General features: G+C 31.3%; 2 protein-coding genes and 1 long non-coding RNA gene across 3 annotated transcripts; 2 read left to right on the top strand and 1 right to left on the bottom strand.

Annotated features, from left to right (window-relative positions):
• The first annotated feature begins 4,650 nt into the window (after positions 1–4,650).
• On the top strand, positions 4,651–7,338 carry LOC145168473 (uncharacterized). Its single transcript, XM_079087271.1, has 4 exons — positions 4,651–4,833; positions 6,109–6,190; positions 6,589–6,757; positions 7,012–7,338. Exons 2-4 carry the CDS (start codon positions 6,109–6,111, stop codon positions 7,256–7,258), a joined length of 498 nt encoding a protein of 165 aa, XP_078943397.1. The 5' UTR covers positions 4,651–4,833; the 3' UTR covers positions 7,259–7,338.
• A 505-nt stretch (positions 7,339–7,843) lies between these two features.
• LOC145168472 (uncharacterized) lies at positions 7,844–9,250 on the top strand. Its single transcript, XR_013741896.1, has 2 exons — positions 7,844–8,115; positions 8,823–9,250. It is a non-coding gene; the product is annotated as an uncharacterized LOC145168472 (long non-coding RNA).
• A 1,246-nt stretch (positions 9,251–10,496) lies between these two features.
• LOC145105028 (uncharacterized) lies at positions 10,497–11,210 on the bottom strand. Its single transcript, XM_079042168.1, has one exon. The coding sequence runs from the start codon at positions 11,208–11,210 to the stop codon at positions 10,497–10,499; it is 714 nt and encodes a 237-aa protein (XP_078898294.1).
• Between the last annotated feature and the right edge of the window lie 2,457 nt (positions 11,211–13,667).

Genomic DNA, 13,667 nt, shown 5'->3' with positions numbered 1-13,667 from the left:
ATCAACGGCCAAGAGGGGTTAGCGAAATTAATAGTCTCTTGTATACTAGCTTCAACTGTTACCAACTACTCATGAAACTCCACGAAGGTCATATTGGGATTGTCTAATTTGTTGTTCATAAAGTAGTCTTGAAATGAAGTGGGAAGAGAGCACAAGACCCAATAAATGGTCCGCTTCTTCTAAATCTCAATACCCAGGTTAGCCAATCTATCAAAGTACGTTATCATCTTATGAAAATACGCACTTATAGATTCCCATATTTGTGCTTACATTCCATAAGAGATTTAGTGATTTCAAATCTTTTAATCTTTACACTAGTAATGATGGGTTTGAAAAGAATTTTAAAGTTTTGAGTTGGTAGAAGAAGAGGAGGATGAAGATTGTTTTTGTTATTTGGGATCGATATCTACAAAAGGGGATTCCGATCAGTTTGATACAATAATTCCTTAAAAATAATTACCCTATATAAAATTATTTAATTAAGACTACGATCCATATTTAGCTCCATGATTCATAAGGGGTCGTCGTAAACACACCATAAAGTTATTTAGGTAGGCAAAATCATTTGCTAATTTTGATCATTACAAAATTTCGAGGTCTTTGAGATTCATCAACTATCAATGGTATGTTAATCTCGGATTATGTTCATCTCAAATTCTATGACGGAGTCATTGTGGATCATAGAACATATGGTGAATCAACCATACAAAATTATGTGGTCTCCGACTCAAGTTACACTTGAGATTTGCGAGTTCCACATCATTCTCTACTTATACTCTCAAATTGATGTGTCAGTTAACCACACGAGCTCCATCAACAAGTTATAAAGAGAATGTGAAATTTCATGGATAACATAAGATTCACATTTAATTAATAAAACGGGATTTTGTTTTATACTTTTATTGATAATACTTTTAACTTGACCATTATCACTATCAAACCCTTTTGGTAACCCACTCTCAAAATGCAATAAGGCGGTGAGGGAAGTAAGCACGAAACATATTAAAACCCGACCTCATTGAGAATCATAGAAACCTCCTTAAACCTCTACCTTATAGTGGGTGAGCCTAGTCATGGTATGACTGAAAATGTCAATACTTAAAAATGCGAGGACACATGTTGTAAATATTTTATACATTATACATATAATAGATAAGTTCTAATATATATATATATATATATATATATATATATATATAAAAGTGAATTTAAAGCTCTTTAAATTTAATAATCTATTATTAATTCTAATTAATTGTGAGGACGCAGTTAACAATTCATAAGGATTTAATAGGAAAGCTCTTAAATCTCAATCATTAACAATAATAAATTTAAATATTTAAATTACATTCAAATAATATTAATAAATATTCAAATTTAAATAATATTTATCTCATACCATATTTAAACAATTTAAATTAGGTAATTATTCATATTTGAAAACCTTATAATTTGAAATTTAAAAAGGAAACAATAAACTCTAATCCGGAGGAGGGCCCCACCTAGAGGGATGCGTGTCGCATGTTTCTTCCGTGCCGAATTTTTACCTATTTTTCTAATTCCAAACATGTTTTAACAGATCAAATGGATCAAAGGGTGCTAGTAATTATGAACTATGACTCTTTCCAACACTTGTAACATCTCGTTATTTTCAAACCAAAATTTTCATTTTTAAAATATAATATTTCATTCAAACATCCATTAATTAATTCATTCATAAGTAAATCCATTGTTTGATAATCAAAAACTCAACTATTCAAATCAGAGTATAAAATAGGACTTGTAGAATTCTCAAAACATGATGTCAATGAGTGTATATACTCGAGCCTTTCCCTTCCTCCCGATCTAACGAAATATCTGCAAAACAGTTAATCAACAACTATAAGCCAAATCTTAGTGAGTTCCCCAGGATACCACATACACAATACACATATAATGCATACAAGCAAGGCTCTTAGTGCTAAAACCGATTCACGTGAACAAAATCGAGTATCTAGGCTTACACCACTATAGTTGATCTTGACATCAACTCGCCCTTGTGAGTGTATAGAATCACAACACTTAAAGTTGATCTTGTCATCAACTAACCTTTTGGCTCTCAGCGGAATGTTGGCATGCCCGCATCTTGGCCTTCCGTATAAAGTTGGAATGCATCAACCCACCATAAAACATGTTGACAATACATAACACATATAAATAGACAATCAGTGTCACATGTAACAGTCTATAAGTCTACATGCCTAACCACATACTACTTTACCAATACATCCTAACATACAAATGATATGTGTTGTAATATATAGTATAGTGGGAAAACTCACATGAATAATTACTTAAACGACAATCAGCGATCCAACTAGCGAGTAGACGCTCCGAACACAAAATGACCTATAATGCTATAACCGATGAAAAACTAAGGAAACTTGATAAAAAAAAAGCTAGATATTTCACTAATATCAATAACACCGACTGACTATCAAATAGGGATTAACCGGTCAAGACAATCATGAGGCATGATCATTTCGACATATAGTTTTTTTGAAGTCCAACAACCAAGCCAACGTGTCTATCCTAGAGACCGCACTCGTAAGTAGATCAATCAGTAATAACTAAGATTAATGACTAATCTAACACACATGTTTATAATAATGACAATTGGTATTCTTCATATCAAGTTATACTTAAGAGAAAGTGTAAGTTACCTGACGGACGAACTCTGAATATCCATAAGCAGAACTGCAGTGCTTACTTCTTATATCCTTCTAAAACCTCCAACGCTTCGCTACTGATACGACTGAAACTATAGAACAAAAATTCGAATCACGAGGGACCGAAATTCTTGAGGGTGAGAGAAAAACTCTTTGGAGAGAAAAAGTGGGGCAAGAAAATGAGGAGGCCAAAGTTCTTTTTTGTAGGCTGAATTTTGACGCGCCATGTCACGGCTATAGGCGCGCTGCTCCGCGGTGGCTGGCTGGTCAGATTCTTCTTTGCATGCACGCAATGCTTAGTTGGAGAGGTCAGGTGCATTTAATGCACCATGCCGTGGTGGTTCTCTATCGCGTCGTAGTGATTTTTATAAAATTCACTAAAACTTAGAAAAATCACAACTTCTTCATACAAACTCCATTTTCGACGTTTTTTATATCCACATGTTCGTCTTCATGAGTGCTACAACTTTCATGTTGATCATTTTGGCTAAACGCAACATATTTTCACCTTCATTTTTATACACAATTGTTTATATCTTTTTATCTCGAATAAATGAAAACATGGTGTTACAATATTCCGCTAAAAGTGAAATAGTTAAAGAAGGTTTATTTTCAAATATATAATTTTAGTGTTCAAATCTATATTAATTTTAAGGAACCCTTATTTTTATAATGGTTAAACGATGTGTACTTCTTAGGTTTCCAACGTAACATAGTATTTTGGTGCATACCTAGGTAATATCATGTTTATTAGTGTCATTGGGGAGTAAAGTCTAGTCACACAAATAAATATATGAGACTCATAAATAAATATATGAGACTCATGTGAGATCACACATAAATTTATTATTTTTATAATTATCTCTATATTGATTGAGATAATTTTTCTAAATTTTATTTGTTTTGAAAGTTTTAGTGAATATAAGACTTATGGTTTGTTAAAAGATCTTTAAATATTGAATGATGATTTTGAATACTGGCTCATATAAGATATGTTTTAAATATTTAAAAGATATTATCTACTGAATGCGATTTTATTTTCACCAAATTAATAAAGATCGATCCACTAAAATGACCAAATTTGGAACCCAAATATCACCTAACAACCACGCTTTCAACTTCCTTTCAACTTCCTTCACAAAATGATCACTTAGTTTTCTAATTATTCGAGAAGCTTATCATCTCCCATATTCCATGTATCTGTATCTATATCTTGTATCTGTATCTATATATATATATATATAACATCATGTGTACTCTTTTTTGATAACTCAAAATATGCCCCCTTACTCTTGTTTTTCAACTTAAGGAGCCCAATCAAGTGACTAGATGAAGAAGATGAGAACATTACTTAATCATATTCTTCACTGGTAGAGCTCACTTGGTTAAAATTTTGAGAATGAAACTAATCTATACACAACAATTTTTTGCTACACACAACATTTTTAGAGGGTTGTACACTATACAAATTGTACAGTCATCTAAAACATAAATTGTTGTCTATGAATCAAGAAGTCACTTTCCAAAAGGACTCATGAGACTCGTCGAGTCCTTGCTAGTACTGCAAAATTTCGCAAAGTTCATGAATCATCCGAGAAGTTTGTTTTCATGAATGATTGAATTCATGATGCGCTTTCCACGAAAAAAACATTTTCACTAATTCACAAAATGTATTTTGGGGAAGTTGATATAAGTTAAAAACATGATTGTTGGGTTCCAAATTTTGGTCATTTCAATGAAAATCAACCCATTAATAGGTGATACCAAATGTAATTGAAGGTATGATTATATGTTAAATTAAATGTTATTATCTTGCCATAAAATCAAGCAACTTAGAAAACATTATACCTAAATTGTAATTTGGTTTAACTGAAACCGACAAATACATAAGAAGATGATAAATAAAAACAATTTTTTTGCATGATGAAATATTGTAAAAAAGGAGAGTCAGGGGTAGTCGGCAGTGTGCGTGCTATTTGCTAAAGTTGAAAACTTGAAAGTCCTATACAGTCTCTCGCCGCGCCAATCTCGTCCGCCACCACCCACCGGATACTGATTAAACTGCCACAGCTGCTTCCTCAACCTCGCGCACTTGGTCTTCTGAAATTTCTAGTATCACTTCTATCTCGTAAGTTCCGATGGAAACTTAATATAAAATCTCAAATTACTTTATCTCGTCAATTCATATTCTTTTTCTTCGAAATGCAATTAATCGTTTAAAACGGTATAATTCTGAAGTTAGAGTATTCTAGGGTTTTTTTGAAGCAGCATAACATTTTGTTTCACCAATTAAGATTTGTTTCGAGTAAAAGTGCCCATCTTGTTGTAAGCCCTCATAATTTTCAAACTGGAAGGGGTTTTCCGATTTGGTATGGTGGCTAGATGAACATGTTTGTTTATTGGGAATTTTACCAAATTCAGTATGTGCCTTCATTATCTATCTTGCCACATTTTATGACGAATCCAATAGAACGCCTGGAGATGCACTGCAAAATTGATGAACTCTTGAATTAGATTTCTTAATAGGAAGAATCTTAGAGGTTGGGTTGTTTTGCCTTTACTCGTTTCTTATCATATTAGAGATCAACAGAGCGTGTGTTTGATAACTACTCCACATGTACTTGATGTTAACTGTTAGTTTCCATACATAGGCTGGATCAATAAATTTGCATATGGAAGGGGGAATCTTGAAGATCAGCAATGGTATATGAGTGATTACCCATGCTTTTGGCTTAGACATCTTATGATTTTTATGAATCAGTCCTAGTACATTTGAGCTAGAAAGCAAGGATGTTTCTACCTGTTGCTGCATCCTTATATCAGGTGCTTTAAGGGTGCAGTTCTTTTGGAAATGTGATAGGTGCTCCCATGCTGTGTTGACAGTATCCATGAGTTATTACTTATTACCCACAAAATCATAAAGATGGGTGATTGAGGATACAAATTGGCAATTCTTGTAGATCAGTATATCTTTTACAATAGATGAAATGGGACTTCACAATTTGCAATGTTAGAAACAATGGCTAATATAGAAAACATACCAAGTTTTATGAGTGCAAAGTACTATATCATTCAAAAGTTTAACAAAATATAACACTCACTCTTTTTTTTTCTCATGTTGTAAAGTACATTTATCAAAAAGTACTACACTTGTAAGTAAAGTTTTGGGGCTTTTAGCAAAGTATGCTTGTTACATGTGTGAGAACTCGAGTTTCCATATATTATGGATGAAGGCAATGAATTAACGAAATTATAAATTAAAGATACAGAATATTCCATATTACTCTTTATTCTAAGTCCTAAACCCTATATAGGACTGGAGCTATTGGTTATTAACTTATTATGCTTATTAGTTTTGTTAAAATAGTCATGACATGATCTTTAAAACTTGATCTTTTTGCAGATGTCGCAACAGAAGGAGGATGCACTTATAAACGAATCTATTGATAGTAAAGAAAAAGACAATAATCAAGATCAAGATGTAGGTAAGTTTTGTAAATATGTTTGGATTAATTATCACCTATATTTGTTGGAAAGTTATGGTTTATATATATATGGCTATCTTAGATTTTCATGTGGTGTTGAATCTAATAGGATATACGAGAAGGTAAATACACTTTATCATAATAATCACAATTAGAAGAATCTTATGTTGTCTTTAAAAAGGTATTGCAATCTTACAACTTTATAAAATCAACAAGTTTTTTTATGTTAACCTAATTGGATAGGGTAAATAAAGAAGAAATATAAAGTAGTAAAAACTTGAAACAATCTTGTCTTGTTGACCTAAATATATAATAGTTGACTGGAAATACTTGTGTCAAGTTATTTTATGACATAAAAATGTAATAATATATTCTTGACATTTTTGGTGTGCAATCAGTTTCATCAGATGATGATGTAATAGACTATTCTGTGAAGCCTGAGTTATATGATCCAAATCTTGATGATAAAGACCAACTCTGGATTCAAAAGAAAAGAAAAGGTCAATATTCTGATGCAGTTCTCACCTGTCCTGCCTGTTTCACAACCCTATGCCTCGAGTCTCAAAGGTATTTTCATGCCCCTGTTTCCTTTTCATGTAAGGGTAAAATGGTCATTTAGTCTCTCATTCAGACGCTTTATTCATTCGGTCTAGAAAAAAAAGAAACAACCTATAAATTGGTACAATAGTGAAAGTACAAGTATTATGTCTCTGCTCTAAAAAGCTAGCTTGCTATTTTGTGTTGAGTCTTGAATCAATTTTAGAAGCTTTTTTGTATCTTGAAATACTGAAAGTGGGGTTTGTTGTTTTGTTACTTATTAGGCATGAAAAATATGTGACCCAATATCGAGCAATGTTTGTGTTAAATTGCAAGATCAAGAAAGGGCAACAAGTATCATCATCATCAGAAGATAAAGGAAGTTTAAAAAGAAAAAGAGTTAGAAAAGTTTTAGCAGTTGATGGTGAGTCATTAAGTCCGGTTTGTTGCTCGGTTTGTGAGACGGAAGTTGGGGTTATTGATGATGATGAGGTTTACCATTTCTATAATGTTCTTCCAAGTGAATGTTGATTATCATTCATATGTTTTTCTAATCTTGGATTTTGTTTTTTTAAGTTTAGATTAATGAGGAATTATGCAACTCACATGAATTATGGTGTAATGTTTACATGAATTATTATACATCATCCATGTTGTAATCGGTTAATTGGTTTTCTGTAAATTGTAGAATCTTTTGGTCATGAAAAATCACTTTGTTGCACAAATTAGGAAGATAAGAAAAGTTGTGGTGGAGGTTGTGTATCAAATATCAATTCATGGTTTCCATATGCGATGCACTTGTAATGGAATTCTTGTTGCAAAGGATTTTCATGAGCACCACACTTTAACCAAATTCTTTTGGATAAAAAGGCAAAGATTTGGTTCAAGGCAAAGTTAAAGTGAGAAAAAGATATATTAAAATAATCATGTTTTCAAAACCTTTTTGGACTTGAAGGAAAAAAAAAAAAAAGTTTTTAGATATTCACGTCTAATCTTCTACATATAATACTACATATATTTTATTATAGATGGACCCGGAGTTGTGGATACTAGTCTTTGTTGAAAATCTTAGGCTTCATCATAATTGTATAGATTTTTAGAAAATAGAAAGGTTTTTTCGTTTTTCAAAATAATAAAGAATAAAAGAAAAGATCATTCCTTTCTTTAGAAAAAAAGGTGTTTGGTTACATTAAGGAATTGGATTCTTCATTACATAAGGAATCACATTCCCTCTGATCCGGTGACGTTTCATTCTTTACCCAACCCAGATTTTTTTTTTTCCCTCTCCCATTTGAAAATTGACTAAACTGCCCATGACATAACTGCATCGATTTGGAGACGATGGAAGAATCGGTGTTGAAGGAAGCGCTGTTGAAGAGCATCTCTAGGTATCTTCTGTATTTTATTTCTTCAATTTTAATAAATGAATTTACCAAAATTCAATTCTATGTTCCTCTATCACATGCTAATCGAGTTTACTTGAAATGCCTCATTTGAATTTCACAAAAGAAAAAAAAAACTTATTATATTAAAACAGCGTATATGTACATTTGTTTCTGTGTTTTGTGATCCCTAACAAAGTCTAGGGGAGGGGTAACTTGTATAACATTTTACAAACTATCTGTAATTGGCATGATTGACTTAAAATCTTGAAGCATATGATTTCTTTAGGGTTTAGGTCATTTTTGGTCACTTAACTTTTGGTTTTGTGCTCATTTGGTCACTTAACTCTTTTTAAGTTTTAAAAAGTCATCAAACTTTTTACTTTATGCTCATTTAGTCACTTAACTTTTGGTTTGGTCACATTTAGTCACCTAACTTTTAAAATTGTGCTCATTTAGTCACTAAAATTTTAAACCTTTTTAAAAGTTTAGTGACTATAAGAACACAATTTTAAAAGTTAGGTGACTAAATGAGCACAAATCTAAAAGTTAGGTGACCAAACCAAAAGTGAAGTGACTAAATTAGCAAAAAGTCAAAAGTTTGATGACCTTTTAAAACTTAAAAATAGTGTGACCAAATGAGCACAAAACCAAAAGTTAAGTGACAATAATGACCTAAGATAATTAATGTTTCTTGATTTGTTTTAAAGCAGTGTTGTTGGGAAATACTCAGTGGAAGTGAGGAATTTATCGTTGAGAATGTCCATTCCCAAACAAGTGAAGATGATACAGTGATACGTGTTTGTGTCCATATCACCGGCCACCTCCATGGCCTAACTGGTTTGTTTATTTGATTTACACGTGGCCAACACATTGCATTAGAAAGAGTCCAACATCACCTCCTATAATTATGGAAGCTTCCAAATGTTACATGCATATTCTATTTAGTCAGTAGACCACGTTCACCATTTTGGATTACACACATGATTGCATGTTTTCCTTGTTATTAGCTACCAGTAGGATTTTCTTTAGTTATTTATATGAATGTATTTGCATTATGAACGGAATGGAAAAAGTTATGTTTTTAGTCTCATTTCTAATCTTGTTTTTGGGGCCTAGCCACCCATAATCGGCTCTATCATCTATTTCTTCTATTATTCTTGGGAGGTTGATCACCTCGAATCGGTCTTTATCATACAATCATCTCTAATGTCAGGAAAAAGCTTGGTTTTAACATACCTTTAAAATTTGTGGAAGTCTTTTATAATAAAAAATTGATCTACATATAATTTATTTATATTAATATGATAACTCGTGTTTTTTTATTTCTTAATACCCATTTTATTGCAATATAAGATATATCTTTAAATAGGTGACATGTTAAATGGATTATATGTAGATCAATCTTTTATTATAAAATAGGTGACATGTTAAATAGGTACTTTGTAATTGGGGGAATTTTTGTCATTGTCACTCAAATTCATTCCATTCATTAGTTTTTTCCTACGTACCAAACATGGATCAATATCCGTTTCATTCCAACGTATCAACCAACATGAAAATAAAATAATTGCCATTCAAAATAATAATAATAATAATAATAATAATAATAATTCATTCCATTACCTACTCCATTCCATTATCTCGTCGATTTCTTTCTCTCGTCATTCCATTTATGCATACCAAACATACCCTAATAAACTAAGGGTTGCACCTCCACGTGAAATGCAACAGAATCCTTTAAAGTTTTTTAATGGAAAATAATGATAATGTAATTTTGGATCAATATTATGAAATTAGAGTAAAAAGTTGATTGAAGTAGAATTATGAGTCTGAGATTATTTTACTGATTTTTTAAATAGTTTAATATCTAATCCGTAGGTCAGGAGGCGATACTAGTTATCAACCCCTGTTCCGACGAAAAACAAACCCTTTTGGTTTTTCTATAAGTACCTCCTTCATTTTCCAATCTCACCCCTGATTTGATCTTTTGTCTTTTTGTTGTTTTTTTTTTGTTTTTTTCCTATTTTGTTTTTTAGTTGTTTTTAATTCTTTTTTAATTTATATTATTATTATTATTATTATTATTATTATTGTTATAAATTTCGTATAAAATTTTAAAATTCGGACGACATTTTTATTGGTTAATTCTTTTTTAATTTATATATTATTATTATTATTATTATTATTATTATTATAATTGTTATAAATTTCGCATAAAATTTTAAAATTCGGACGACATTATAAATTCAAACGGCTATATAAAATCAGTTTTTAAATATTTTTTTATATTTTAATATTTATATTATTACTGTTATTATTATAAACTTCAAACAACATTTTACAAATCGGACATTATAAATTCGAACGACTATATAAAATCGGAATTACAATTGTGTATTGCGTGGTGCATTATACGGATTGAAAACATTTAGTCGAGCACTATACAATGTTTCCCATGCAGCCGAATGTTCTGATCTGTATGTACGGAGAAGCCTGGACAAAACATCAGACATTGGATATGCTCCTTGTAAATCAACCATTACATAATGGTTAGGGTGAATGTGGGCGATAACGACATATGCAGGGTTTGGTATGTCTTGCGGGCCATATCGATGTGGGAACCACGTTGAAGAACCTTGTTTGTCTAGATAAATAACGATAACACCGTATCTGTTAGCAATGAGTATAGCAGTGTCTGACATAATCAACCAATACTCCGATACCGCAAAACCCGATCCAGAGTAATTCAACGAGTGACTTATGCGGTTTAAAAAATGAACATCATCATAAATCATAGCATACTCTTGATAGTGTGATAATAACTCGTTGTATAGATCGTACCTAATTTGAAGCCAATCATGTTCACTACGACCAAGAGCAACTGCTATAGACCGAAATCCACAATTTCCATCTCCTTCGACATTTGTAATGTTCCTGACGTATGGATGAAATTGATGTGGAATTTCATTCATAAGTGGGATTGAAGTATAAGATGGTTGATCTTGGTTAAAGTATGAATTGGACATTGAATGTTCGCGAAACGAGTACGTGCTATGCCTCTCTGGTTCCCGATTTAAGTCAAGGTCACTAGTATCCATATTATCTGTTCTATTTGTAGAAAAACTACGTCTACGAGTATTGGTAGGGGTGGGGTTTGGTATAGGTGGGGTGTTGTGGCCTACATTTTTGGACTTTTGTTTGCTCAATCGTGGACGTCCACGAGTATTTTTATGAACATCTGAATAAACAAGTAATTTTTTAGCATTTTATTATACAAATTAATATATTAAAGAAAATAGTATCTGGATCAACAACTGTAGTTGTTGATGGTGAAAATATGTCCCACAATTTTCTGACATAACTATGTTTCCGTTCATTTGACTGTTCAACGTAGCTTTCTTTTAATAATTCCACACCCTCTTTGAAACGAAAATTAATATCATCATTAACTTTGAAATTGATTAAATCAAGCTTACGCCAAAATTTATCAATAGACGATAATGGTATTGGTTGGTCCGCATATGAGTAAATTGCAATTTCGTGGGCACAAGGTAACCCACAACTACGACGCAATTGGCAACCACAATCGTCCTCAGTTATTTGATGTGCGTCAGGTCGGTCCAACTCTTGTCTAATTTTTTCCAATGCATGGTGTGAAACATTTCCACACAAACCTTTAAAATGGGGTATGTTGTATCGACGCATCAACTTAGTTCGGTTTGTTTCTAAAATATCTTTTATCGCAGTGTGTTGCGATTCCACTACCTTTTCTATTCAATAAAAATTTATCTAAGGTAGCATGTTGTGTCTGCAAGAATTTTTTCAACTTCGCGTGTTGGCTCTCAACTCTATTGTTGGTGTGGTTGTGAAAGTTTAAAACTTGGTTAATCCAAGCAGATACAAAATTTTCTTTGTATTTATCCAACCAGACTCGATTGAGATAATCGAGAACACCTAATTAAAAAAGTAAATGGTTAGCTTATTATTATATATATTAATATATAAAATAAAATAGTACCTGCATGATTTGTCGCTTATTATTATATATATTATATATATTAATATATAAAACAAGTTAATATTACAAATTTTTTCACGAGATTATGTTTGATTTTTTCTAACATTAACTTATTTTTACTAACTTAATCTAACTAAAATGGAAGTTTTACTACCATTAATGTATGTACAGATTTTTTTAATATACGATTAGAAAAAATTAAAAATTATCTTATTATAACCATGTACTTTTCATTAACGTAAAAAAAATCGTATTAAACATCGAAGTAAAAGTTTGATTATTATTATTATTAATATTATTAATATTATTATTATTAATAAAAGAAAAAACAACAAAAAAACAAAAGGGAAAAAAACAAAAAAAAAAAAAAAATGATGTCAAATCAAATGTAAAAGTTTGATTAGATTGATGTTAGGGGGGTAAAATCAGCTAATGAGGTACTTATAGCACAACCCTTTTCTTTTTGTTTAGCATTAGATAAATTCTTAACATAAGTGTCAAACGCGGCTGATGGTACCTTCGTAAGGAAATTTTTTATTTTTTTATTTTTTTTTATTTTTTTTTTATTTTTAAAATTTGAATCAGATTTCCTCACTTATGTTTGGGTACGACCGGACAACTACCGATATCTACTAATATCATTTTCTTGGAATGTTAGACTAGTGGAGATTGGACATATATAAAATCTTTGTTCTCTCTCTCTCTCTCTCTATATATATATATATATATATATATATATATATATATATATATATATATATATATATATATATATATATATATATATATATTTAAAGTAATTATTGTGTTATTGTATGCATAAATATGAGTCAATCAAAATTATATAAATCAATGAGGGTAATTTAGTAATTTGGTAAATCAATTCTATAAATAGTCCTTTTATTTTAGAGGATCCGTTTCTTATTAACCCTATTAAAATCCACCTCCAGATCACACCGGCGAACTAAATCCGCCTCTTTCTTCCTCACAGTAACAATTGGTTCTTTCTCCTTCCCTCTGCGTCGTAGGTCATCTTCCTACTTGTCTCCATAACCAATTAATCGTCCTCCTCGCCACTTACGAGAACGATCCGTAAGTTCCAGTGCTCTCTAATCTAGGTTTTTTTTTTTTTTTTTTTTTTTTTTTTTGCTTACGATTCTTCTAGGGTTAGGTTATGCATACGACCTTAATCGTGTTCTTTTTGTTCTTAAATTTTTAGCTATCGCGATGAAGATGGCGAGCCGTTGATGGATTACGACAACGGATTTCAATCCGATCACGGTGATGATAACAACAATCAACATCAAAACCTCCTTGATGACAATCTCGATGATGAATTGGAAGATAATGATTGGCAGAGTAATAGGCAGGAACGGTCTCCGACGCCGATGCTCATTAAAATAAGTAAAATTGATTGACCCACATTTATGCATACAATAACACAATAATTACTTTGAATATATATATATATATATATATATATATATATATATATATATATAGGCTTAGGTTATTATATTATAACTAATTATTGTGT

This window comes from Lactuca virosa, chromosome 4 (assembly GCF_052849685.1).
Source record: "Lactuca virosa cultivar CGN04683 chromosome 4, Lactuca_virosa_CGN04683_v6, whole genome shotgun sequence".
Classification (NCBI taxonomy): Eukaryota; Viridiplantae; Streptophyta; class Magnoliopsida; order Asterales; family Asteraceae; genus Lactuca; species Lactuca virosa.
This window is presented reverse-complemented; position numbering and strand designations above follow the sequence as displayed.

Excerpts from the sequence above, each read along its gene's own strand:
- LOC145168473 (XM_079087271.1), top strand. The coding sequence starts at position 6,109 with ATGTCGCAACAGAAGGAGGATGCACTTATAAACGAATCTATTGATAGT. Across the intron at positions 6,191-6,588 it reads TAATCAAGATCAAGATGTAG|TTTCATCAGATGATGATGTA; the intron begins GTAAGTTTTGTA and ends GTGTGCAATCAG. Across the intron at positions 6,758-7,011 it reads CTATGCCTCGAGTCTCAAAG|GCATGAAAAATATGTGACCC; the intron begins GTATTTTCATGC and ends GTTACTTATTAG.
- LOC145105028 (XM_079042168.1), bottom strand. The coding sequence starts at position 11,210 with ATGGATACTAGTGACCTTGACTTAAATCGGGAACCAGAGAGGCATAGC.